The sequence below is a fragment of the Orbicella franksi genome, chromosome 12, assembly GCF_964199315.1.
Source record: "Orbicella franksi chromosome 12, jaOrbFran1.1, whole genome shotgun sequence".
NCBI lineage: Eukaryota > Metazoa > Cnidaria > Anthozoa > Scleractinia > Merulinidae > Orbicella > Orbicella franksi.
Window position 1 is genome coordinate 13,494,884 of NC_138156.1, and position 27,387 is coordinate 13,522,270.

At 40.1% G+C, this 27,387-nt stretch overlaps 1 protein-coding gene across 1 annotated transcript; it reads left to right on the top strand.

The window, feature by feature from the left end:
- Positions 1-1,736: 1,736 nt before the first annotated feature.
- Positions 1,737-26,309, top strand: LOC145462369 (uncharacterized). The gene is made up of 16 exons (XM_081445875.1): positions 1,737-1,862; positions 2,503-2,615; positions 6,739-6,845; positions 7,961-8,059; positions 9,434-9,532; positions 9,937-9,992; positions 10,570-10,640; positions 11,520-11,838; positions 15,781-16,055; positions 17,277-17,469; positions 18,313-18,410; positions 18,665-19,780; positions 20,754-21,010; positions 21,944-22,090; positions 23,839-24,144; positions 24,801-26,309. The coding sequence occupies exons 1-16, from the start codon at positions 1,742-1,744 to the stop codon at positions 24,967-24,969; spliced, it is 3,546 nt and encodes a 1,181-aa protein (XP_081302001.1). The 5' UTR covers positions 1,737-1,741; the 3' UTR covers positions 24,970-26,309.
- The last annotated feature ends 1,078 nt before the right edge of the window (positions 26,310-27,387 follow it).

The following is a 27,387-nucleotide window of genomic DNA, read 5'->3' on the forward strand; positions in this document are numbered from 1 at the left end:
TTTCCTTACTTTAGGTGATTTACTTACTTGAGATGCTTGCTTACTTGAGGTGCTTTGGTTACTTGAGGTGCTTTGATTACTTGAGATGCTTTGCTTACTTGGGTGCTTTGATTACTTCAGGTGCTTTGCTTACTTTAGGTGCTTTGCTTACTTGAGATGCTTTGCTTACTTGAGGTGCTTTGATTACTTCAGGCGCTTTGCTTACTTGAGGTACTTTGCCTACTTGAGATGCTTGCTTACTTGAGATGCATCATTAAACTACAAAGTTCTTCAAGAAAAGCTTCTGAATTTGTTAAATACAACAAAACACCTCTTGATTTCTCGTTATTAATTTTTTCGTAGAGCAGCATTGTTTTATAAACCTTTTTTTTTTATGTGCGCCTATCGTTTTAATAATACTGGGGATTTTCAGTCATCTTCCTTTACCAGAATGCCATTAAAAATTTCCTCCACTTTCTCAAAAAGCCGAAAACTCCTGATAGCGAGAAGTTACACATGTTGTTCGGTTTTTTGACTGATGATGGATTTCAAAGTGTTCTGGGGCTTTGCACAAGCACCTAACGTAAGTCAAGCATCTCAGGTTAGGGAAGCATCTCAAGTAAGACAAGCACCTCAAGTAACACAAGTATCTCAAGTGAGACAAGCACCTCAAGTAAGTCAAGCATCTCAGATAAGTCAAGCATCTCAGGTAAGTCAAGCATCACAAGTAAGACAAGCATCACAAGTAAGACAAGCATCTCAAGTAAGACAAAAATCTCAAGTAAGTTAAGCACCTCAAGTAAGACAAGCATCACAAGGAAGTCAAGCGTCTCAAGTAACTCAAGCAGCTCAAGTAAGACAAGCATCTCAAGTAGGGAAGGCACCTCAAGTGAGGAAAGCACCTCAAGTAAACTAAGCACCTCAAGTGAGGAAAGCACCTCAAGTAAGGAAAGCACCCCAAGTAAGCAAAGTACCTCAAGTAAGCAAAGCACCTCAAGTAAGGAAAGCATATCAAGTAAGCAAAGCACCTCGAGTAGGCAAAGCACCTCAAGTAAGCAAAATACCTCAAGTGAGGAAAGCACCTCAAGTGAGGAAAGCACCTCAAGTGAGCAAAGTACTTCAAGTAAGGAAAGCATATCAAGTAAGCAAAGCACCTCAAGTAGGCAAAGCATCTCAAGTAAGCAAAGCACCTTAAGTGAGGAAAGCACCTCAAGTGAGGAAAGCAGCTCAAGTGAGGAAAGCAGCTCAAGTAAGCAAAGTGCCTCAGGAAAAGAAAGCAACTCAAGTGAGGAAAGCATCTCAAGTAAGCAAAGCACCTTGAGTAAGCAAAGCATCTCGAGTAAGCAAAGCACCTCAAGTATGCAAAGCATGTCAAATAAGCAAAGCACCTCGAGTAAGCAAAGCGCCTCCAGTACGTCAAGCAACTCAAGTAAGGAAAGCATCTCAAGTAAGCAAAGCACCTCAAGTAAGCAAAACAGCTCTAGTAAGCAAAGCACCCCAAGTAAGCAAAGCCATCTCAAGTAAGCAAAGCACCTGAAGTAAGGAAAACACCTCAAGTAAGCATAGCATCTCAAGTAAGGAAAGCGCCTCAAGTAAGCAAAGCACCTCAAGTAAGCAAAGCACCTCAAGTAAGCAAAGCACCTCAAGTAAGCATCGAGACATATATTTCGGTACAAGATATGTCCCCATACATGACGTACTTCCTGGAGAGTTGTTTTCAAGATGGCGATGGCAACAGTTTTAGGAATCATGTGCTCTTTGCATGTACTCTTTGCTCTGTAAAGTCAGAATTTGTTCAGTAACAGTCGAAATAATGAAAACTAGGGCGTTAATTCTGGTATTTACCTTTGTGTCCAATTATATCGTATTGTTAGCCAATGGAGGTAAGCTGAGAGATTTTCTTAATAGTTAAGCTTATAGCCCATAACTGTAGCTTCTTAAAACCGTAAGAGAAACTGAAGTAGTAAGCAATAACTAAGGGAGGCGTTTGGATGAGAAGGCAGATTTGTGAACTGGTTGTCTTAATATTTCAATCACTTTTGTACATTTTGCATGTACAAAACAAGCCAATGGCATATTATACTTGAGTTTAGATGTAAGATTACTTATTTACGTAATAAAAATGTATAGCGTAAATCACAAGTCATATTTGTGGATGAAAAACTTAGTTCAAGGATCCCTGTTAATCAAATCGTGTGTCTTCAGAACCACTTTTTGCTTATGGAATGGTCTCACCAGGCTGTCCAGCTAGGAGGGACAGGCAGCTCTGGCGACAGGAATGCAGCTCCCAGTGCAAACATCTCATTTTAATCTTTTGTAACACTTTGCATAATACCAATAGGCATTATACTCCTTGGAAAGTTGAGATGATAATAGCATAAATTTATTCTACTTAATATGTTAACAACTTTAATTTTGAAACAGAGAATTTTATTGTTTTATGCTACATAATAAAAAAAAAATTTTGGACATTGTAAAGTTAAGATGTCTTTTTATCATTTTCTTCTTACTTTCCAATTCTAGGGGAAGTAAATATAAACCTTGTAGAATTCCAGGATGGTATACTGAGTGTGCCAGAGAATCAGGAGCAAGGACAGATTCAAGTTGATCTCACAGAAGCAGTGAACTCCGAACCAGTAAGCTTTACCCTTTTTAGCTAATGATAATACTGTAGAATGTATTGGGTTGGTCCAGAAAATATCCATACCCATACCACAGGTTTCATCTCAGGATTCTTGAGGGAATGGGGATTCTATAGACTGGAATTCCAAGTACATAGGGCAGGCAGACGTTTTTGAAGTCTTTATGGCTGTGAGCTAGCTGGTATTGCTACTTTACTCGCCCAGAACCTGAGAGCTCTAGCCCTGTGAGTACACATTTGTTATGTGAGACAGTCTTATGCTTAAATACACACACACAGACCAAAAAATTGAAACTTACAAAATATCAACATCCATTTAATGCACTTCTGAATTTTGAGTACCGCCATTCATTTCAATGCTTGAAATAAATTTTCTTTTGAAAACGCAACAGTGTAAGTCATACAAACATCAGCTTTCAATGTGAGAATTGTTAGCTGCATTGCACATGCTCAGTTCAGCTACTTCTTCACCAAGTTAACTCCCAGTGAAGTAGCACTTTCCACCCTCTTACAATTTTGTAAAGTATGCCCTGCAACATGTCACCTGCAAGAGTTATGTAACAGCAAAGGCATTTCACAAAAGAAAGGCCCGATGAATGCAAAGTGCAACCGCCAAAAAGCACTTTTCTCGCAAAAGAAAAAGATGCGAGGTAATTGACAAAAAAGGGTTTTTAAAGGTAATATTCAACTCAGAAAGAATAATTCATTTTTATTGGAGGTTGAGGTGTGTCTTTTTTGTTTTTCAATTTTGTACTTGACACACTTAAAGAAGCTGGGTATTCCTTTCAAAGTAGATGGGTGCTGGTACCCAGGTCTCGGCTTCTAATAACAGCCCTGCAACCAAGAGGTACTCTAATAACTTGAGAATGTGACTCATTGCTGAAGGCTTCTGCTTTAGCACAAGTGACTAAACATCCACTAATGGATTTGTTCTCAGTGAAAGCACAAAGAGCTTCAGCAAAATCCACTCTGCAGGAATTGCTTCCTTTCCTCTGGCAGAAAGAAGTGATCCAGGTGTTCACAAACAAGTTCCTTTATTTCATCGTTTCCAAATGTTCCCAATTCTTGAGACCCAAGTGGCCATTTGTGAAAGTCAAACACTGTCATTAGAGACAGTGGCTCCTCCTTCAAGTTGCTAGACTAGGGCCGGGTTGTTCGAAAGCCGGTTAACGCTAACCCAGGTTTAAAAGTTAACAGCAGTATTCATTTTTCTTTTATAAAAATGTTTTTCACTGCTTTTGTTCTGTATAGTGGATTGTGTTCTCAATGAGTTCTCTTGTGGTTTGGTCATCACAGTAACTCACAAAGTTTTCCTGATTGCCAGTCAGCTCTATGTCTCCAAATTTTCTTTCACTAAGATTGAGTTTTCCTGAAATTCTTTCATGTTCATTGCTGGATGAAGTTTCAGGGCAGACAGCTCAATGACTGCTCTTTCAACAACATCTTGAATCTTAAAGATATAGTAAGAAATTCTTCTTTCCGGAAAGTTTTTGAAAGCCTTGCAATGACTGGCAAGAAATAAAGCAAAAATACAACATCTTGATGAAGCTGACTGATGTGATCTCTATGTGGTAGCCTTTTGCTCGATTTGAATCTTCTGCCCTTGTTCCCTCAGTGTGGCGATGTTCAACATGCAGTACCACAGTAGCCAGATTTCTTTTCAGTGCAGAAACAGCACATTCCTTGCTTGCCAGCCATCCAACCTGTTTCACTACACTGAAATGAGCAAGTTTGGTTTCAAAAAGATGGTTGATTTCCTTTAATTCCCTTTGGCATTTAGGAGAGAAATGATGATAATTAAATATTCCCTTCAGTGTGTTCTCAAATTTTGCCATTGTGTGGATCCAGATAATATCCATACCCCCCCCCCATGGAGGGTTTTTTTCAGTATGACCCCCCACCCACCAGGATTTTCTGTTCCAGGGGGCTTCACGGTACTCCCACCACCCCCTGGAATTTCCATGATTTTTCTACTTAGGCCCCCCTACCCCTTGGAAATATTAATTGTAATAAAATTTAGCCACAGCTGTTTATAGTTACATTGTAGATGAAGACATACTCTTTCACGGTAGACTGCAGACGCGGCGTGTTCCTTCATGTCATGTTAGAATGTTTGAACCGGTGTTTGAACTAATAAACAACTGACTTAGAAGTGCTTCACTCCCAGATGGCATAGCCGCTGACTTTTTCGTCATTAAAAGGTGTTTTCATACTGTCAAGAATCTCAAAACGTACATAAAGCTCGCTCAGATAACCCAGTTGAAGTTTTAATTTATGCATGGTCAAAACAACATGTCGAATTACTTTACACACGCAGTTAAGTTGTCATGCAACATTTTTTCAAAACAGCTGTTCTCAACTGCCGCTTTATTGTTCCTTTCACCAAATGAATACATCAATTAAGTCATACGCTTTGTCTCTGTAGTTTGTAAATGATAGTAAAATCATTTTATGCCTTAGTTTTTTTTAATTTGTCATACATGTCATACGTGAAACACGCATTACTCAGTCATTCTATAAATGACTGAATGAAATCTCGGCTACTGCTCCAACGCTCCTCGCTGTCCACAGTTACATATAGGTCAAGACAAATGGCTTTGAATTGACTTTGCTCACTTAGCAAACTATTAACTACACGGATAACAATGAAAATATGCGATAACCTAGTTACGGCAAGTCCGAAACGGGGAATAATTTTATACGAGTATCAAACAAAATAAACAAAGAACAATGCTGGAAAAAGCATCTGAGCTGCAGTTAAGCTAAGTACAGCACAATCTTCAAAGTATAAAATATCATCATTGTTCATGTATTGCTCCACCTCTTCGTCGGCATTTTGTTCAACTTCACGTCCAACAAACACGATGCTCAAGATTCCCGTCTGTCGTACTACGTCGGAAGAAAAATGGAAAGTATATGACCAAGAATCGAATGCTTATTTCAACGGATGGAACATTTCTGTTGGTTTAGTTACCTGAATCGATTGGGAAAGTACAATAGTGTTCATTCAATTGCATTTCACACCCACTGGAAAGAAAACTCTTTGAGTAGCCCCCCTCCTCGGAAATTTACCTATGTCAGACACCCCTACCCCTCGGAATTTCCGTGACCCTCCGTGCAGGGGGGGGTATGGATTTTTTCTGGAACCACACATTTGTGGGCAAGATTTGCTTGTATCAAGGACTGCCAGCTCAGGTTTATAGGCAACACAGTGAGTTCCAAGAGCTGTTGGGATAACTTCCTTGATTTGGCTAATGACCCCTCCCCTTTGACCAAGCATAACATTGTAACCATCAAAATTTGCACACACCAAGCTGGGTCCTGGAGCCATGGCTGAAGTTTCTCAAAACTCAGATTTACTGTTTCTAGACCTTTCTGAATGCTGCTGTACATAAATTCCTACTGCATTTGCCTTCTCAAGCGGTACTATTTCAATTAGCCTTGTAATAGCCATGAAATCAAAATCGATATAATGCAAGTAAACAATCTCTTGTTCAACAACAAAATGGTTCTTGGCCACAATACTTTTGATATCATCACGAATTATACTCGCTGCTGACAAAACAAACTTCTGACAAGTATGATCATTGAGGTAGTTCTCACCCAGATCGAGAGACAAAAAAAGTAAGGTTTTTGGAGTGACCTTCTCCTTTAACCAGCCAGCATGTCTATTTTATTTGGGCTATTTTCTAAAGGCTAATAATGTATCCCTTATCCCTGGTAAGGTTTTGGACAAGTTGCCTTAAGATTCTCGTGCGAGCCATAACCCACTTATACCCCTGGGGACTTGTTTAAGGAGAAATTGTGAATTGTACCAGGATCTCTGTTTTCTGGTGTTCAAGATAGATGTACATTAGAGCTATGTAAGAGATGCAAATTGTACAATTGATGTAACTTAGTCAAATAATGCTGTTTTTCCACTTAAAAATTATCTTGAATAACTACATATGTGTGTATCTTGGGGAGCAGTGGAGGTGTAAAATTATAGAAGGAGGCTTAAAAACTTGAAGAGTCACTCCATAACATGAATGTTCTAAATATAAAAAAAAATGTTCTCTTAATTTTTAGAGTACTTATTTTTGAACTGCCTGTCTAAATTAAAACAAAACTACTTTCAGGTCACAATTGTTTGCAGTGTTTTGGAAACTGGTCCTGGCCTAACAAGTGTAGAGTTTAGGAATACCTCAGCCCCAGTTGGTACAACTCAGGTGGATGTTACATTCAGGTATATATTAACTACAGCAAATCATAGATTAGAACTTTCCATCAACTCCTTGATTCAGTGTCCAACTTACTCACCCTAGGGTGACCATTGTTCTCCCTTTTAACTATGGGTGGTCTCTTACCTAGGATCACCAGAGTATGGCATTTGTGACAATCAGGCTTTTAGCCAGGATTTGAAAAGTGGGCATCCAAAATATGCTATAGGGACTGCTCAAATGAACAATTTATAAGACAACATGTGAAAAATAAAACAATTTTCTTTAATAAGTGGCCGTCCACAGGACGCCTAGACGCCCATCTGGCTAAATTGGTGATATTGTTGTCAGGGTTGTAAGGTATTGTCTGTGCAAAGAATGATGTTAAATATGAAAATTATTAGAGATACTTTCATAATACAGTTTGTTCTGCAATATGCACTTGTAGCCCTTTGCTTTGTTCACACTAGTCTGTTCCTGGGTGTGAGAACATGCATGGACCTCAATGTATTTATAAGCCATTGAAATACATTATGGACCAATCAGTGTCAATAACTGAAATGAGTAAAATATGCCTGTTTCAATGAGATATGACAGCATAATGTGAGAGAAGCATCTTGCTACAAATTCTTCACCTTTCCAATACAAATGTGCACATATGGTACTGGCATTTTTTTGACTTGGCATCAGCTGTTCATACAGTCATGTAACTCTCTTGATTAATGTTTAAGAAATAGAAAACATGTACCGTGTTTCCATCAAGTTATAGAAACCCAAGTGGAAGTTTGGGAGAATGAGAAATGCTGTGGGAACACAAGGCACAGGCGAGTGTTTCCACAGCTTTTTCGAGTTCTCCCAAACTTTCATGAGTGTTTCTATAACTTCGATAGAAACACAGAGAACATGTTTTCTATTTCTTTTAGAAAACACCGCAATGAAAAAAGGAAAAACGGCTTGTTTAATTTGATCATCAAAATGTAAATTCCCTTTGCTCATGCCATCATTACATCATCAGCTCTTGCTACATGTAGTTCTGTGTTTCTATCAAGTTATAGAAACACGATTTTTAACCAGTCAGCTTGCATATTTTCTTAGGGCTGTTTTCTAACAAATAAAATAAATATTTATGATGCATTGACAGAATCACATCAGCTGGTAGGGCTGTTACAATCCAGTGCTCAGGTCAGAGTGATGGCAACAGCGAACAGTTCACATTTTCTGAATCAAAGGGAAACAATGGGTAATTATTTTTTTCTTATCTACTTACTCATGTCCAAGTAAGTGACAACATGAGGGTGCAAGTTTTAAAATATGTTTTGATTTGTTTTACCAGTAGTTCAAAAGTTATTTAAATGCGTTTTATAAATCAAAGTGGTATTCCATCCTTACTGCCCCACAGTGTTACAGAAGCCAAAACCCAAGGAGGCATTCTAGCAGACCCACATGAATAAGGAGTTAATGATGTTGATATTCAAGGAATAATATAGATAATAGAGAATAAATCTTGGTTGAACAGCGAGGTGTGCAAGGTAGTCTTGGGTAAAACTTTCACAGCTTGCACTAAGATAAGACCATGGGATTGCTTTGTTGTTTAGTGTTTGAGGTTTATGAAGTGAGTTGTTTTTGAATTGTTTCTGTTGAATATTCATTAGGCTACACAATTAAAGAAAGAATTTGAGAGCACCAAAGTTAAAATAATCAATCCAAAACAATAATTCTTGCCTTGGACGAAAAAAGGTAGTATGTACTCAATGAGAAAACCAGGGTTGACAGACTTGATCTACAACCAGAATAGATGGGCAAGCAAAGGTCACGGAACCAGCAATCTTTTTAGACTCCAAAACGTAAAGATACGTACTAAATTATTTCTTAATTTTCCAGACATAACCTTGTTATAACAATCGTGTTCATTCAACCACCTATACCGGTAGTGGAGTTTGAAACATATCACCAGAACTTATTGGATTTTTCCATATCTTAGCTTCAAGCATGGTTTACACTCAGTAAACGAACTGGTAATTTAACTCAACATCTTTACTTAATACAATCCTGTGGTGATCTGACCTTTTTCCCAGTCAATCATCTTGTAAATGACATATAGCAGCTTCATGGTCACTAAGAATATTCAACATTTCACTCTTTGTCGGTCATCCATTTATGAAAATTTAGTTAAAGGGGATTCAGCTTGAGTTGGGGCAGCTCAGTGTAAACTCATATTAACTAGTAAAAGTACATGGTGTTCATGGAGGCACTCTAGAAAATATAATAATTTATTATATAATACATGTATAATAAATTTATATTCATAGTGATGTTATCCTGGATAGGGAGTAAGTGGTTATTGTATGTGTTTTAGTCATTTGAGTTTTCTCAACTCATGGTTAACTCATGTACTTCATGTTTAAAATACAAACACAAATTGGTCATTTCTTATCAAATTCATCTACTGGAGTTGAGTTTATTAATTAACTGACCAGTGCAAAAATGTAGCCTATTATATTGAGATGATCATTCTTGTTTTATAGATATGCACCCAATACAACTAGGTAGTAAAAGGTTTCACCGATTACTCCTGTTTGATTGATAATGTATGATAACTCTGCCTGTGTTTTAGGTCATTACATGTAACTAAAGCACCAACTCTTCATGTATGTCCAGATGTTATTTTGCTTCACAAGTATCTTCCCAAATCAACTTTTCAAGTACAATTCAGGTGAAAATGATAATACCCTGTAGTTGAAAAATTTATTTTAAGCACAGTTAGCTATCACAGTTTGTTAGTTTTTTTGTAACCAACCTAAAAATTTCAAAATTTAGGAGATCCCAAATTACCTTTCTTGATCATCCAAAATTAACATTGGTGTCAATTCAACCCCCCCAAAGTACCTAAAATGAACTTTTTGGGGGGTGAGCAAATCGCTTGGAGTTGTACAGTCATGTAACTATTGAAAAATGCCCCTAATGGACAAGAATGTACTTTGGGAAAACAGCACATTCAAGTGTTTGGTACAAGTGGGTGAGTGACAATCTACCTCAGTCCAAGTCTTATAGGCACAAGCTAAGACTACATAACTTTTTTAATAAAAAAGTTAAAATCACACTTTGTTTATTCTACAGTGAGAGGATAAGAGATTTGCCTGTTGATGTTCAATGTTCTGTTGTTGAGTCAGTTGGTAAGTAGATTACAGCTTTCAGATTGAGAAAAAGTGAATTGTTAAGTGGGTCTTTAATGAGTTGGTTCCTCTCTTACCCAGTAAGTCTTGTTTTTAAGGCTTTTTGCCCTGGGTTGGGGATGTAGTGGGAGTCTTGGCATATGGGAATTGGTTGATGAGAAAAGTTAAGATCACACTGGAGACGTCCGAGTGTAAATAATTTGTCTGCAGGAGTTTCAACGGCTTATATCCATCTGTTTGAAAACCATTGATTTACTTGATGTAGCCATGCTCAAATCACCATAATAAAGACTTAACAGATAAAAGGACATTTAATTTCCAATTCAAAAAAGCAAATTTGCAAAGCTTCCCATCAAATTTAAACATATGACAATGAGTTGTGTGGAATGCATGCAAGACACCAAAGAAGTGGTTCATCTCTATAGTGAAGAAAGTCAGTCACATCATGATAGAGATTAAATTGTTTCATACAAGCCACTAGTGTCTCTAGGTTGAATAGACAGAAGTACGGCAAGCATGAATAAAGATTTTTCACCTGTGTTATTGTGTGAAATGTGTAATTTTTTGGTCTTCATAGGAAACACATCAGGGGTGCTACAGTTAAAACTCACAGAGACAAGGGTTGGTGTTGATGCTGTTACAGCTCAGGTATTTAATTAAATGAGACTCATCACTTTTGTATCTTATGCCTTTTGGATGGACTACCCTCTTTCCATGAACACAGAGTATTGATGAGATTATTTGATAATCCATCTAAATTTTCACGTAGTGTTTAGCCTTCAGTTGGACTAGCTACACTGTACACTGTAATGTCATCAGGAATAGTTCCATTGTTGCTTGGAGTCCCGGGCAAAGTTTGTTTGATTCGGAAATCCCATTATTTTGTTCTTGACTTTAGACCTTTACACTGTTTATCACACTTTTTAGAGTTGTAATCCTGATCCTCAGGAGGGCTACTGAACGAAAGTAGCAAGTAAAGCTAGGATAATTTATTTAGTATCCCCTTCCTCCTTCCCATAAGTAGGAGGTGCCCCATATATGGGACTCATGGTTAATGCACTCACCTCCAGATCAAGCAGTTCTGGTTTGAGTCCTGGCCAAGGAATCGTGTTGTGTTCTTGGGCAAGAGTCCTAACTCTTACAGTGTTACTCTCCACCCAGGTGTATAAATGGGTATGGATGAATTTAATGCTGGGTTTAATGACATCCAGGGGGGAGTAGAAATACTCCAAGTCACTTCATGCTACAGAAACTAGACATAAGGGCTGGCCTGATGGGCCACTTGGTTTGTATACAGACTTTTTGTTTTTTACCTCACATATAAAATGTTTTTTGTCAAATAAGCTGTATGATGTGAGAACTTGATATTTAAGTTAACCCCCAAAAGAACCTGCCAACAAAATATAATAGAATTCATACCCCAATCCCTCTGATCTCCCAGTCACTTTTTTCCTTGGGTGCCTCTTCCTCCCATCCCCACCCAGCATAGGTTTAGCAGCCTGTCTTTTATTTGTTTCTTTATTGAAGGTTCCTTATGAGATAGTGTCTGTAGGTAGTCCTGTGCAAGTGATATGCAGAGCACAGTCCTCCAATGTCACCGCACTACCAGTGTCCTCCTCCTCCTCCTCCTCCTCCTCCTCCTCCTCAACCCCACAGATCTCACCAAGCACAAGTCATCAAGTCACAAGCAGTGTGAATCGGATTACTGTGACAGCTGCCTCGGCGTTCAGTTCACTGGCAGTAAGTGGATCTGCATCTGTGGCAGGAGGTGGTGCTAAGAAGAGACGGCGGAGAAGTGTCTCTCCTAACAGGAGTGGACTTCAGTACTGGTTCAACAATTCTGCAGGTAACCACACTCTATATCCACTATTAGTAGAATTCTACTAGTATACTAATGCAAATGCTGTAATCTGATTGGCTGAGCCATTGAACACTATCAGCCATTAGTGTGCAGTGGCTGGAGATCGTCTAGGAAATGACGTTTTTTCGTTCTTCCGAAGTTTTGGAGGAAAATTTCGATGCAAATGGATAATTAAATTCCCGTTCTATCACGAATACCGTTCTGTGATTGGCTACGCTACTCACTATCTATTCTGTGATAAATAGTGAGTGGGGTAGCAGTGTACTCTTGTTAACGAAATGACCGCCGCTTCTTTGCGTGTCTGTGAAGAGGATTTAGGTAAAGTTTTGAACGACTGGTAGATTTTTACTAAGCAATTAGATTACTTGCTCTCGATTTCTTTGCGTGATAGAAATCTCGAACTTATAATCAAATTGTTTGGTATGTATATTTCAATATAGTTTCTTGGCTGTTCGAGACTTCAGTGGCAAGAGACAAAAAATTAATGTTACCTTTCCGGCTTTACCTCATGGTTATCTCGTGTTTCGTTTCATATATGTTTTGCGCTATTCCACTTCATTGGAATAATCTTTATGACGAAAATCAAGTTGCGCTACAGAGAGTTAAATGTCTTCATAACCCCTCATTTGTTCTTCATAGAGCTTTTATTCAGTCAAATTTTGTGTGTTGTAAGTATTGGATCATTTTACCGAACAGAACTGAAGAAAATCTAAACCAAAGCAAGGAAAAAACTCTTGAGGGTGGGTGTGAGTGAACAAAGTACATTGTATATGTAGCCCATGAGGTGTAAACCAAAGTACTATCTTGAAATTACTGAAACCAAGAATAAATGTTTTCTCTCCTTTAAATATCAAAAAGACCATTGGAATGGTTGAAGAACAATGGATGATAAACGCTGTGCCTTCATATTCGAGATAAACGCTTCGTCCTGACGCTTCATACGCGCCGTCTATCGCGATTAATTACCGCTTGCACTGGCGTATCGCGACAACCCCTTTACTTTCTTACACCGCCTGTTCTCTTCGTGGACCCTTGCGCTATGCAAGAATGAAATATAACTGGCAAAATGACACTTTGATTAATTTGTCTTTTGATTTTATTTATGATTTAATTTATCATTTGAATTCACGCTCTGAAACTGCATCTTGTGATCGGAGCTGACCTTTTTGTGGCTTGTTAGTTTTTCCCTTCTAAGCTAAATAAACATACACGGCTGGGTAACAAAAACAGTTCCCATTTAATTTCATGAAAGTACTATCAGAATGTGCATAATTTTGACTGGTATTGGCATTTCGTAATTAGATTGAGGAGAAACGGTTGACAGAGAAAATACAATAGCTAGTGCTTTTATTGCATTCACTACTATCAAAATGATTAAAATTCCCGTCTGACTCGTTAACGAGTCTAAATCTTCTGTATTCATGAACAGGCTTTTTGAAAAGCATTACTAAAAGAATTGTTTGAATAACAGATAGAAGTAGAGGCGAAGTATTATATTTGTGTCTCTGGCTTGTGGACAAGTCAGAGTATTTGTGTTTGGTTTGTTTAAATTGGGGTGTTCATAATTCACTTCATTCAAGCTGCTCTAAACTTTAACTCCTTTTTGTCTCGTTGTACTCACTGACAATAGATTAACCTTTGTCCATGTTTTTCGGTGTTGTATTTGTTCGATAGAGCGAGTCAAATATCGAAAGCGTTTGATGAATTAGAAATTTCTGCCACTAAAAACTGGAGTTGAGCCGAGGAAAGGAAAGTAGTGAAAGAAGCAATGTGGTGGACTTGTTTAAATCTGTCTTAATTTTAAACGTTAACCTTAAGTGTTCAACGTCGTTGACTATGAACTAAACCCGGGGAACTAAAACATCCCGATGCTGCAAACCAACTTGCTGTTTGAATTTGTCCTTATTCTGTGTTTATCTGAGCAATATTCAGGTAAGATCAAACAAACCGTTGCATTACTGTAAAGCATCACAGCTTCGTGTACAGATCCGGTGTCAAAATTGGATTCTTACAATATTTACGTCTGTAAACTACGATAACTAGCAAATGATTTTACTTATTAAATTTAGAGCACCAAGCTGTCTCGGTGGCGGGGGGGAGGGGGGGGGAAGGTGGGCTCCTATAAAAATGATGGGGGTACTGCTGGTAGTCATCAAAGAGTACAAATTAGCGATGGGTGGCAATTGGGGTAACACTTAAATAATCGCGATATCCACAGCGAGCCAAAAGTAATATCACTGTCAGTTGATGTATTGCCTTAGAAGTCGTTCCTCTTTGGGGTAAAAATAAATTTAAGGCACACCCACAAAACGAAATTCTGGTTCCTTTTAGTGGTTCTTTCAAAATTCCTGACGAGCGTGCCGTCTCTCCGGGTCAGCTGCACTGGAATGCGTGTAATGGAACATCCAATCGATAGAAACCTCTGAGTCGCAGTGTTATTTCCTCCTACATGTATTTCTCGACGACGGGAATACTCACGCCAAAGCACAGGTCTCCCAAGCTCCTCGCGAGCCGTGAACATTTGTATTACACTGTTTTCTTCTCAACGAAGAGAGGAAAACAGTGAAACTAAAACTTGCTGTATAATCGCTTTGAAACGGCCTCAAAACGTCACGTAAACGGCAAGGGGCACATAGAAGGGTAGAATTTCTTGGCCATATTTCGAACTACTGTAAACGCTGGTTTCATTCCCATACAAACTCTTATATTTACACTGTGTTACGCCACTGAGTGAAAAATATTTAAAATGTTCACGGATCCCAAGGAGCTTGGTAATCCTGTGGCTAAAGTAGATTGGATACAAACTCGGTGATTTCCTCTATTTATGATTTTCATCGAAAATAAGAGTCGTAACCATTAAAAAAAATAAAGTCAAGAATCTGGGATGTGATAGATGATTGATACATAATCAACCTCGCTAAAATTTATGTCTGTGCGGTTTTTCATTCGCGCGTTATGTGGGAAAGTGTTTTACCCAGATTTAAAGAGCTTTGTCTGGAGACGCCATGTTGGTGCCCCTTAATTAACAGAAACATCTGTCTTTGAGTTTTGCTATTGAAACAAAAAGTTATTACTCTGTACTCTACTAGTGCAAGAACTGTTCAGTTAAGTCATGTTTTGACCCACTTTAATGTTATGCAAAACAAAAGCTTGGAAATTCAAACGTGCTTTATTACAAAACGAAGAACCCTTTCGAGCTAAAACGTTGTAAGACGTCAAGTCCTTAGAGGGTCTTAAATCTGATGAGACGAAAACCTCAGAAAGAAAGGTAATTTTTAATTTTGGATTATGATTCCTGGTAATACTGATTATTATTACATGGCTGTGTCTCACAAGGACTGGGAACTACCGAATTCACGAATTTGATTGGCTGAGATCGATATTGACCGCGGTCTAGATTTTCCCATCTAGACGGGCATCTTGACCGATTACATTTTGCCGTGAAAAAGTTGCAAACTAAATACAAAAATATTGACTATTTTCTTCCAAAATATTAGTTCCAGAAAATATCCATATTATGGAAGTGCAAAGCCTGATGAGGGAAAAAAGTAAAGGACGAGTTCGGCAGAATTAAGTTCAGCCCATCGCCGTTCGCAAGCAAAATGTCAGCTAGTACAAACCAGTTACATTAAACAAATTAATTTTCTCTTGTTTGCCATATAATAAACATTTTATTAACCGAGCTTAGTCGATCTGTATGGGAGAATCTTGACCTCGGTCGTGTGTACAGACCTCGGTCAAGATTCTCCCATACAGACCTCCTGCTCGGTTAATAAGAGCTAAATACTTTAAAACAAATTCAAAACTATGAGTTGATGAAGCCAATTAAAGTGGAAAGTCACTTGTTGACCTGTTATTTGCTGCGCATCCGTGAATATCACTGTACATTAATGTTATTTGCTGTTGTAACTGTTCCCTCCCTCACAGGGCCTCCTGTTACATTTGCTATGGATGTTGCCCCGTTACGGATTCTCCCTCCAGCTGGTTTCATCCGGGTACCTAGCGGTAGTTTTAGCGCGGTCCTGGTTCTAGACGAACCAGCTGAGAACACTGTAGACATCACGTGTTCACTGGATACTGTTCCCCCTGGGGCTCAACTGGATAATACCTCGGAGCTTTGCCTCGGTTCCCCGAGAGACCAAGTTGCATTTACTAATACTACTGTGGAGATTAAGCTCGACAAGAAAGACATACAGTTCCAGGTTTGTTGACCGTAGATAACAAAAGTAGAACATGATACATGCAGATCCTTAACACTCTTACAGACCGTTCCCCTACACTGTCGTGCCACCACCCAGAGAGATGAAACCTTCATTACCCAGCAAATACTCTGATTGCTCCAAAAATCTTCCCTTGGCTGAACACGTGTCTTCGCAGAATCAAGATAGATGTTTTGCTCCCAAAAAAGAGCATTTCTATTTGACCAAGTGTTCTTCAGTAATGTGAAGAAGTATTCTATAATACGCTTTCAAATACAATTTGATAGCTGCCATTTAAACTGAGCTTTTCGCTTTCAGTGAACTTAGCAGTCTTACCATCAGTGAATGTGCATAATGGCTTTTTTAGGCCGTTTTACGCACGGTTGGTTTCATTCACGTGATTAAAAAAAGTGATCACTTGATGACAAACATCTCTTGGCTACAGTCTGCAGCACAGCTGTTGCAAATTCCTCACAAGTATCAAGTTTGAGACAAATCTTATCCATGCGATGGATTTTACATCGTTCGAACTCTTCTCTGCTTCTCTTACTGTATCTTATAAGAAAGTGCGAAACTCAACAAACTTGCAAGCAAACTAAGAAGCACCTTTCCTGACAGCAGGAGATTCACCACTCATCACACGATCATAAAATTCGTCATCACGTGATCACTTTTTTGAATCCGTGAATGAAACCAACGGTGCGTGCAATGGACTGAAAAAAGGCCATTTCAGCAGACTCTGGGATCAATAGTAATTTGAACAGACGTCTGGGATCTATAGTTGACAGGGTATGAAAAGTAACCCACCTTTATTTAACTCAAATTTTCCCAGCCAGGTTGTCATAAGTTGTAATAACTTCATAAACATTCTTGTTTTTCGGCCATTTCAATTTCAGGAGAAAGAGAAAACAAACAGGGGTAACAAACATAACAAATAGATTACGCATGGTATATTCAACTTGACGTTTCGTGTGTTACAACACGCATCTTCAGAAGCGTAAAAACTTAGTTTGAACTTAAATAGCCCTCGGCTTGAATTTCCTTGACTGTAGCGCAATAAATGTACAATTTCCTTTTTTTCAAAATTGCTGAAATATACATATTGTTGAAAAGAAATTGTTCTCTTCTTAAAATCTGAATATCTGAACACCTCAAAACAGCCACAGAAAAAGGAAATGTTAAAGAATTAAAACATGTCATTTGGAAATTTGTTTCACTCTTTAGAAAGATGAGTTATTCCAGACAATAAGCTTGACGCTGTCTGGAAGTCCTGCATGGCGCACACAGAGCCTGGTGCGAGTCACGTGTTGCGGTCAAGATACGGGATTGAGCCTTCGGTACGCCAACGAGTCAGCGGTGGCGTTCACTTGGGTTGAACTCCGTAAACTTCAACCTATAGACTGGAGTAGTATAACGAGTAAGTAAAATAATAGGGAAACCGGGATAAACTACGTTTAACTGAGCTGGGCACTGAGTACTTTACCCTCTTGTGTTGTTAGGGAGCTTAAGTAACGACGACGGCGACGCCGAGGACGACGCCTAGTCAAAAATGAATTTATGGGTGCGTTCCTTTGGGTGATCCGGATCAAGATCACATCATCAGTGATCATCAGTGATCCAAGGTCACACTGATCCTGATCTAGATCACCCCAAAGCAACGCAGCCTATATTTTACCAGCGAAATTCGCAGTTGTCTAGATCTGTTGAGTACGCCAATGGCTCTAAAAACGTGAAAATTAACCGTCGTTGTTCGCGTTTCTCAGACTACGCAGAACTCGGTCGTTTCACGTTCTTGTTTTGTAGAGGACGGTAAAGAAATGTACAAAGATTAATAACGCACATGCACAACTATTGTTCTGCTCATTAAGCCGTCGTTTGCTTAAGCTCCCTAATGTCTGCCTGCCCACGAAGCACAATAGGCTTCAGAAATGTTGCTGTTTTCATACTTTAGAGAAGAAAAGCGTGCTTCGGGAAAAGCTGGAACTCCCCATCAAACAATAATTTACCTTGTATTAATTAAATAAACGATTTCTCCTCTTTTCTCGCCTTTACTGACAGCTGAGAAATGGGTTGAGATTGCATCTGATAGCTGAGAGCTGATAACTAAGAGTGTAGCAGTCGTGTACAGACCTTCATACATTTAATAGTTAGATGATGGTCCAGCTCGGATACATGGTAGAACAACTCGTAACACGGTAAATGATGCTGATATAAATGAAAATAGTAATCGTTAAGCATTCATTCAAACATCTGTTTGTAGGTGGAACAAGGAAAAGCACGCTGGTCTCTGATGTAGATTTGACTTGTCCGTGTGACTTGAAGGAAAATTCCTGCGACACAGGCTGTTGTTGTGACGAGGTATTACCAAAAAACAGTCTATGTCATAATACATTGATCTATTTTTATAAGAAACCCCGTGAACCGGAAACACTACAACGAAATGACAGTCTCTACAATCAAGTTATATCCGGCCGGTTCTTTCAAAAGAAAGTCCGCTTTATGTGTCGCCTTAAAACAGTTGTCTGGCTTAAAGGTTTGTTTGACGTATCGGCAGCTCCTTCCATCTGGGTTGCTTGAGTAATGGTGCATTGTTCTTTCATGTTGTTTATTAGGATTGTACTGACTTCGAAAACGAGACCTCTACTTGTATCCCAGGATTCTTTGGAGGCGCCACGTCAGAGAAGCTTTTCGAATTTAGCTGCCAAGCCTCCTGGCCTGACTCTAGAGACTGGCAACCATTTCTCTGTGTTACCATTAACAACAGCCCGGTGATTGGCTACTTCTACAATCTCACCTCCCCTCCTTTAGCGCAGGACGCTACTTCGTTCAATACGCTGGCTGATAAGAAAAAGAGAGAAGTTTTCGCTTTTATCGAGAGCGAGGAACGACAAACGAGCTTTTCAGGTGGCTTGTACTCTGCAGGGACAACGATCAAAACTGCTGCGAATACTGAAGACGTCAACTATGCAAGAGCAACACTTGGCATTCTTAATCTGCCACAGTCTTTTTTCAACGGCTTGTGTTTGCAGAATGCAGCCGTACGATTTCTGGAAGACGTCTCTTCTGGTTGTGTCCTTGAGCTGGAAGAGTCTTTTTGTGATTCAGAGTCACCTTGGAGCGCTTTGAACTATATAATGCCCAATAAACTCAGTCGACCCGCCTGCCCATTGCCCCCGGCAGTGCTAGCTGAGGGCAGACTTAATGACACTGTTGGCGGCATACCCGAGATATCAACCACAGAGGTACAATATTACTGTGCCGATGTTGCCGAATATGTTTCCGAGGCAAGCCTTCAATCACAAGACTCTGTTAACAGTTCATCATTTTTTGAAAGAAACACACAGGAAAATAAAACTCCGGCAAGATGCAATTTTGATGACGGTGAGACTTTGCCACCGGCGCCAGTTTTTAACAAAACAACAAGAATCTGCTCCAATGTGGTGGTCAAAGTCGAATACGAATTTAAATGGCGTGAAAGACGAGTAGACGCGGTACAGGCGAAAGTGACGCTTGGAGACGTTGAAATTCCAGAAATCAAAGCCAATTCTGGCCTCGCCACATCTAATAACTTCATTAGCACTCTCAGCCAGAGTTTTTCTGTGAAGTTTCTTCACTCGCCAGCGCTAAACTCGTCTAGTGCCAGTCAGACTCCTTTTCAGCGCTCAGGGAACCCAGGCTATGTGCGTGGTCGTCCAGTGTTGGGTCGCCTGCAGAACAATTCAGGACAGGTAAGTTCGTTGCTCCTTTCCTTCAGTCTTTGTTGAAGCATAGCATGAGATATTTTGCGCTCGAGTTTCGTCAGTTTTGCAATATTGATACATATTTCGGGATTTGGAAAGGTCGGCATTTTTCTGGAAGGATTTGATCTTTGTGATTCCAGCAAGTTGCGCAGAATGTTCCGGCTGTAATCAGCGTATATGATAACTATGGGGTGACAGGCCTACACAACTCCTATCTACGTGTAACAGCCGCTTTGAAAGTTTTGTTCGAACTAGTATATCTTTAAGGATCTGCCCCTTTTGTATGGTACGATAGGGGGGTCTTTGAACATTTTGCTAAGCAATAATCCTGTGTTTTTAGGAGGACATTTCACCAGAGTAGAGCCGTTAGAGGTCATAGGTCCGTGTGGTTTTCCGCTGTTATCCGCGTGTAATTTAAAGAGATTGACACCTCTGTTGTATTAAAATTGTTCTCCAAGGAAAGTCAAGGAATTTAGGACAATTGGCATGGGATTTTAGTGCAAATTAACTTAGGTGACTACCTGTGAATGATCATACAAACAGAAGCATGATCTCTGTAAACGCTCTTCCTCTCCCGCTCAATGAGATTCGACACAGTTAATTGCCGACTGATGACGTACCTGTGCAGACTTTGGTATCTCAAAGGTCTCTCTCAACCAGCTGAGAGTTGGCAACAGCAACAACACGCGCTCTATTACCGTATAAAAATTAAACTTATCTATGCGCGGGGAAAGGGCTTTAGCTCCAAAAAATATACGCACTTCTGATTGGTCGAGAAAAGAAAGTTAATAGGAGAATTGCTTCTACACACGTTTATTGTTGCCTGCTGAAACATGAGAAGGTTACAACTTATTTGATTTTGGATGGTTGTAATGCATAACTAGACGTAGACGTTACTCCCCTGCTCATCATTTCTCTCTTTGAATTTAGTCTCTCTATGTTTGTTTTTTAATTCCTTTAGGTCACAGCTGGAAAAATCCAACTCTGGTCACCAGGCTCTGACAGCTTGTGCGCGAGCTCAACTCTCACCCCAGTCCTTTATGGCGAGAACTCATTTTCAGGCTGTTTGCTGAGATTATCATTAGATGACATAAACAACTGTTCCTCGTTACAGGAAATGGTGTCAACCAATCAGGCTCGTCTGGTTCAAGCCACGCATGTCGGCCGCACTGGGAACGCTGACCTGGCTTTTCCCGACGATTGGCTTCCAGTAATAAGGTGAGATTACGTCTGTCCCTCATTGTTTGAAGCGTTGATAAGGACCCCTGAAAAATCTTATTTTGGTGAGTTTTTGATTGTTTTAGTACCTTTGTAATTATCCTACCCTTAATGGCACGGAAGGCGTCATGGCCTCATGGTTAGTGTGCTGGACTTTGGATCGAGCCGTCCGGGTTTCAGCCGCCGGGGACAGTGTTGTGTTCTTGGGGAAGACACTTTACTCTCACAAGGCCTCTCTCCACCCAGGTGTATAATTGGGTACCGGCGAACTTAATGCTGTAGGTAGCACTGCAATGGACTAGCATCCCATCCAGGGGAGAGTGGAAATATTCCTGGTTGCTTCATGCTACAGAAACCGGGATAAGCTCCGGCCTCATGGACCAGTAGGCTCGTAGACAGACTTTATCTACCTACCTTCCCTTTTCGGTGTGGCAGCTTCTGTGATGATTCGAGTTTGCGCGCTCGTGGTCTAAATTCACGTCCCCCCACTACGACTGCAACTATGTCAAAGACGAGGCATGTAAGATACACAACAACGTAAGATTGACTTTGCCCTTATCGAAATAGGTGCCTGATTTAACATACTAGTCGGTTACACTTTACAAGAATGACGCTAAGTCCAACATCAGTATTTTAGGTTATTATATGGCTCTGTCTCACAAGGACTGGGAACTACCGAATTCACGAATTTGATTGGCTGAAATCGATATTGAAAGCGGTCTAGATTTTCCCATCTAGACCGGCATCTAAGACCGGTAATGTTCTCCCATACAAACCTCCTGCTCGGTTAATAAGAGCTAAATATTGAAGACACATCTATGACATGGAGAGATGCCTGGAATCTAGATACGATTTATATTTTTCAGCTACTAGTCAAAAAACATAAAACCAAGAGCATACAGTTCAAAAGCCTCCTCATTTGCTTTTCTTTAGTGAATCGCGAAGCAATAATTCAGGCTTAACCTCAGAACAAGGAACGTGCTCTGGAATCCCAAGCGGGCTGGTAATTGAGATGCTTGTCACAGAAGCCGGTCAATATGCAGGAGTACCTCAAATGGAAGTAGTGGGAACAAAAATAAGGTAAAAATCACAGTAATCACTGCCGAAAGTAGAATGCCCGTAGCTTTTAAATGCCAAAGAGAACATTGGTGAATATTCACCAATGTTCACTGAGCCTGAGACGAATAATTGTTTAAGTATAATATTCAGAGGTGAATATCAAGGACTACAAAATAACGGACTAAAACATAAAAGCACAGACGCAATTGTTCGTGTGCATATATGCAGCCGTAGTTTTAATAATTAGGGAGTTTATGAAACCACGACGGCGACGCCGAGGACAACGTCGGTTAAAAAATGAACTTATATTTTACCTACGAATCTCGCGATACCCTAAAGTCATTTAGTTTGCTTCTCACGGTCAAAATTACCTCGAAACTGAATATGGAACACAGTGTTAAATACGGAATATAAATTTCAAAAATTAGCCGTTGTCGTTCACGTTCTCCAGACAAGGCAGAATTCGGTCATTTCACGTTGATGTTTTGCAGAGGACGGCAAAGAAATGTACCACGTGCACAGCCATTGTTCTGCTCATTAAACCTTTTGTTCAGTGAAGTTCCCGTTGTCGTTGTCGTCGTGGTTTTCTTTAACTCCCTAATAAGCTTACATGTACTCCGACTGTCAATCAATTTACTCATCGAGTTCCGCAGTAAAGGAAACGAACGAAACACCACGAAAAATTAATAATAATAACTTTATTTAAGTGTCAGGGTAGGTATTTAGCTTTCAGAAGCTAATTGGGGACACTACTACGTTACAATGTATTGAAATTTAAAATGTACAGTTAAGAATACGAATTAAAATTAATTGGGTACACTAGGAATAAGTAAGAATTCATCCGGTACCTTTGTTTTATCGTTGTTGGCTTCATTCAGAGTTGTCATCACCGCCTAAAAATGAGTAGCTTTAGTTTGAAGAAAACTAAATTTCGGTCAATCGATCTGACCTGCTAGCGATCGACGCAACCACTTCATTTACGATTCTTAAAAGCGTTGAATACGAGTTCTTGAAAAGATTTTTGGTCCAAGGGCGACAGCAGTCATTTTGAAAATTCTCCACCCTTTCAAATATCCTGGCTTGGAGTGATGTCTTTGGAATAAATGAAAACTAAATTCAGCAACTGTCCGCCATGTTTACTTGCCGGGATGGCAAAGATGACGAGCTTAGTAACCAAGCTCTAGCGGGGTGAATATAGCGTCATATGATGAGCTTTTTCGACAAATCAAAATGTCCAATTCTTATATTCACCTCTGGAAATTATATTAAAACTCTATTATTATACAAGGCAACCTTACCGCGCATAATTTTGTGAATAATTAGCGGCCGGTTCTGTTTGAAGACAAGTTATCTTTCACTTCGTATAGATTGAGTCAAAACTAATTTCTTAACTTTGTTAACTCAACCTTCAAACGTGTTGATTGGTCACTATGAAGTTCTGATCATATAACTTGTGCTTCAATTCGCTGTGGTCGTTATGATGATCTGAACTAGGCGCAGTTATGACGTAATCGGTTCACTGTTGGTGACGATATTACTGATTGTAAACTTCATGTACTCATCAAGTAAACTCTCACTTGTGGCTCTAGATTACAATAAATTTCGAACTCTCCCAAACCGCCTCTACGTTTGCATTAGCTGATTTAAAGACACATGTCATTTCTATCTCTTGATTATAACGGAATGTATCAGCCAATCAGTTGTTGGTAGAGGTCGACTTTCTATAATTTATTTTAAGAAACTTGCATATTATTGTTAACTCATACCAGCTACCGGTACAGCACCTGGCAGTTCAAGTGTGTCAGCGGTTACGGCCTGAGTTGCTCTCTTTCTGGAAATGACACAAGCTTTACACAGGTGGTACCCAGTCCCTCAGCCATCACTCCAACAGCTGCCAGTTCATCAATCAACCTTAGTATAACCAACTCATCTGTAACACCAGCCAAACACAACTCCAGTTCCAATGTGAACGGCACAGAAGCCAGGGAGTATGCCCCTCGTTTTCAGCACTTTATGATCACGAGCTCGGTTGTTTTCGTCCAAGTACCCGCCGTCAAGCCTCAGCGGGTCAAAAGGTGAGTTCGGTTAATGTTAATGGTAAAGACTCTATACGAGCCAAGTGGCCCGTCAGAACGGCGCTTATCTTCCCGCTGTCTCTGGTATGAAGCGACTAGAGGTATTTCTACCCTCCCCGGACCAACTCTCATGGTCTTAAAATGACTGAGGAGAACGTGCTGCCTTTTTTAATAACATGAGCATCTGCAAATGGTTAGACGTTTAAGTCTTCTCGGATAAGGACTATAAACCGTAGGCCCCGTCTCCTTCATCTTCAGTGTTACATGTTTACCAGGGGACGTTAAAGAACTCACACTCTCATCGCAAGGAGTACGGCACGGAGTTTCCGGTGTTGTGGTGTGGCCTTGTCTCACACGTTGGTGCTTCACATAGGGTTAACCTCATTGCGCCATTCCTCGTAAGACAAAATTGTCCTAAAAAATCTGTCTCTGTCTATGTCTAACCCAGCATTAAATTCACCCGTAAACATTTACGTAGCTTAGTGGAAAGAGGCACCATTAGAGTAAAATGTCTGGCCCAAGAACACAACACAACTGCGGCCAGGACTCGAACCCGGACCGCTCGATCCGGAGCGCACTAACCATGAGGCAACCGCGCCTTCAGAAAAACAAAGTCCTTGCTTTAAATTGACGCTTGTTGTTCCTGTTACTCGCAGGACTGCGGATCAGAGTGGAATATGTTACAGAGATGTATGCAAGGAGGAGCTGTTCTTGGTACTGACTGAAGCTTACCAAGGCGAACCACGTGACAAGGCTTTGGCACTGTCTCTGTTTCTAATATTCTTGGCTCTGGTCATGTTTGCTGTGACAAAACCTTGGGGTTAACAACATGTTATCATACGGAGTCTTGTGTTGGCCGATATCGCAGTGGATAAAGCACTGAAAAACGGGCTCTCGAATAGCATTCATCGAGGAGTTAATCCATCAACAGCGTAACTTACGCCAATGGATTGTGATCTGCTATTCGCGACAAGGTGGTGTGCAATGATTACGAAGAAAAGCTGGTTCGTTGTGACGTAAAGACATTGGTGCCGCGAAATGGCAGAACATCTGTACTGCGTCAGCACTTCCGTTCTGTTTGAACGCCAAGAAGAAGCAATCAAGGTAAAATGTAACAAGGATACGAGCTGGTAATTTAATCATCGACTGCTTGCGAGTTAAGCACGAGGGAATCCTAAAACCGGACCCGGTTAAACAGTTGATGAAAGGGCTTTTTTCATGCTGTCCCTTCACTGAACAGAGTGCCAAGAGATTCACGACGTAAATTAATGACCGAAGTGATCGTTCAAACCTGTTCGCTGGCTTCAACTGAACTGTTTGTTTCAAGTTTGACAATTGGGCGGGATCTAGAATCACTACCAGACACCTTTCTTTGGGGCTGCAGACGTCTCGTGTTTCCCTAGCAGCAAAGGAAATGGGATAGTTCTGACTGTGAAGTTAACACTTGAAGAGTTCACACTAACCACCTGATTCCGACTGAAGGGGCAAAATTCACGGAATGAGGAAGTGAAAGTAGTAATATTGCACTATTTCCAAAGACGTTGGTAATGGGAAAAAGCAAACAAATGTGTGCGCAGAAAGTTAAACCCACGCCTTGAATTTGCTGCGACGACAAAGTGAGAACGGACAATAGTGCCAGGGGCGAGTAAAGGAAAACATTTTCCCTAAGTGAGATATATAAAACAAAAACAGCCAGCCATGCAAAAGTATTGCAATTTATATTAAACGGAAAACTGGCCCAAATTGAAAAAGAGAATTCTGCACACGCATTAATTTACAGCAGAATTATAAAAGAGCCATAAAAGTAAATAGTTCATTGAGCTAGTTTATTCGACCGTATTGGGGAATGCTGGTCTTTTTTTTTTTTTGTTCAAGTTGACAGAAGTGTATATGATACAAAAATCCTGTATAACTGATATGCTTCAAATATTATAGTATCAAAAAAGATCGAACAAAATTATTTTCACGCTTTAAGTTATACTTTATCGGGCGCGTGTTTCACTTATTGCTGTGAATCTTGGAAGCCGGGTTACGCTAACCCAGGATTAAAAGTAAACTGACGTATTAATTTTTCTAGTATAAATATGTTTTTCACTTATGTTTTGTGTAGTTTTAGATTATTCAAACTTAAAATTGAACGGCAAACAATAAAACAGAAAACTTAACCGAAAAGTTACAAAAGTGAAATCAAAATTCTCGCTAACCCCGGGTAAGCTTTATCGAGTTCCAGTGTTCAGTTAGTTGGGGTGCACAACGAATGCTTGCACCCAGCCCCTCCTTTTTTCGCTCCACCGTCTTTAGGGGCTGAGGTCAGGTAAAACTTGTCGTTGCAAGCTGTTTCTTTTTGGTAGCGCTGGTTAGCTGTACCCCGCGAGACGGTACAACTCCCTCTTCCTCCAACCTTTGTTACAACGAGAGGTGTGACATTCCTTAAATTCTTCTTTCAGACAATCCCAGTCAAAAACGTTAGGACACGAAGCAAGTTCTCCCCTCCCCCTACTTACAATGTTGATAATCAGGTGATTTTTCCCGTTTTGTTGAAACAACGCGACATTTTCCAACATTGATTAGGGGGGATGGGGGATACGTGATCCAGCTCAACTGTCCCACTTTTGTCCGGGATTGTAGGTTTAACTTCACTGTCACGGATTTAACTCCACCGTCACGGAGCTTATGTTTTTTTTTTTTCCCGTAACGTGTACGTAACAATCAGACCCGGGTTGTTCGAGGGGTGGGTCACGCTATTCACCGGATACAGCGAATAGCGGATAGCGTGGTTTGTTTTGGTAACACTTATTCACCGGATAGTGAATTATTTGGATATTGTTATCCACCTTTCGAACAACCGGGGCCAGATCGATAGAGAAAGGTTAATTTATCCAAAAAGTGGAAAAGAAATGGAAAATTCAAGCCTGTAAAAACGATTCCCATGGGAACATTAAGTTCGTTGACCAATCATGTGTCAAACGATAGATTTAAGAAACGCATACTTAGTAAGCGCCCGTTTGCCTTGTAGCCGGACATAAGTTCGACCAATCTCGTTCCCAGAGCCTTCGTTACCCTTGGCCGGCGGAACGGGAAAACGAAGACCTCTGGGATACAGTGTTTTCGTTAATTGGTGTCAAGTTCGTTGACAGAAGTTAATGTTTAGCGCAGGAAGGTCCAGGCCTCGGCTCTATTCAACCTCACTCTCGCTCTCAGTTGTGGGGCGTTTCGCCTGGTACGTTCGTCTCCACGTTTGGG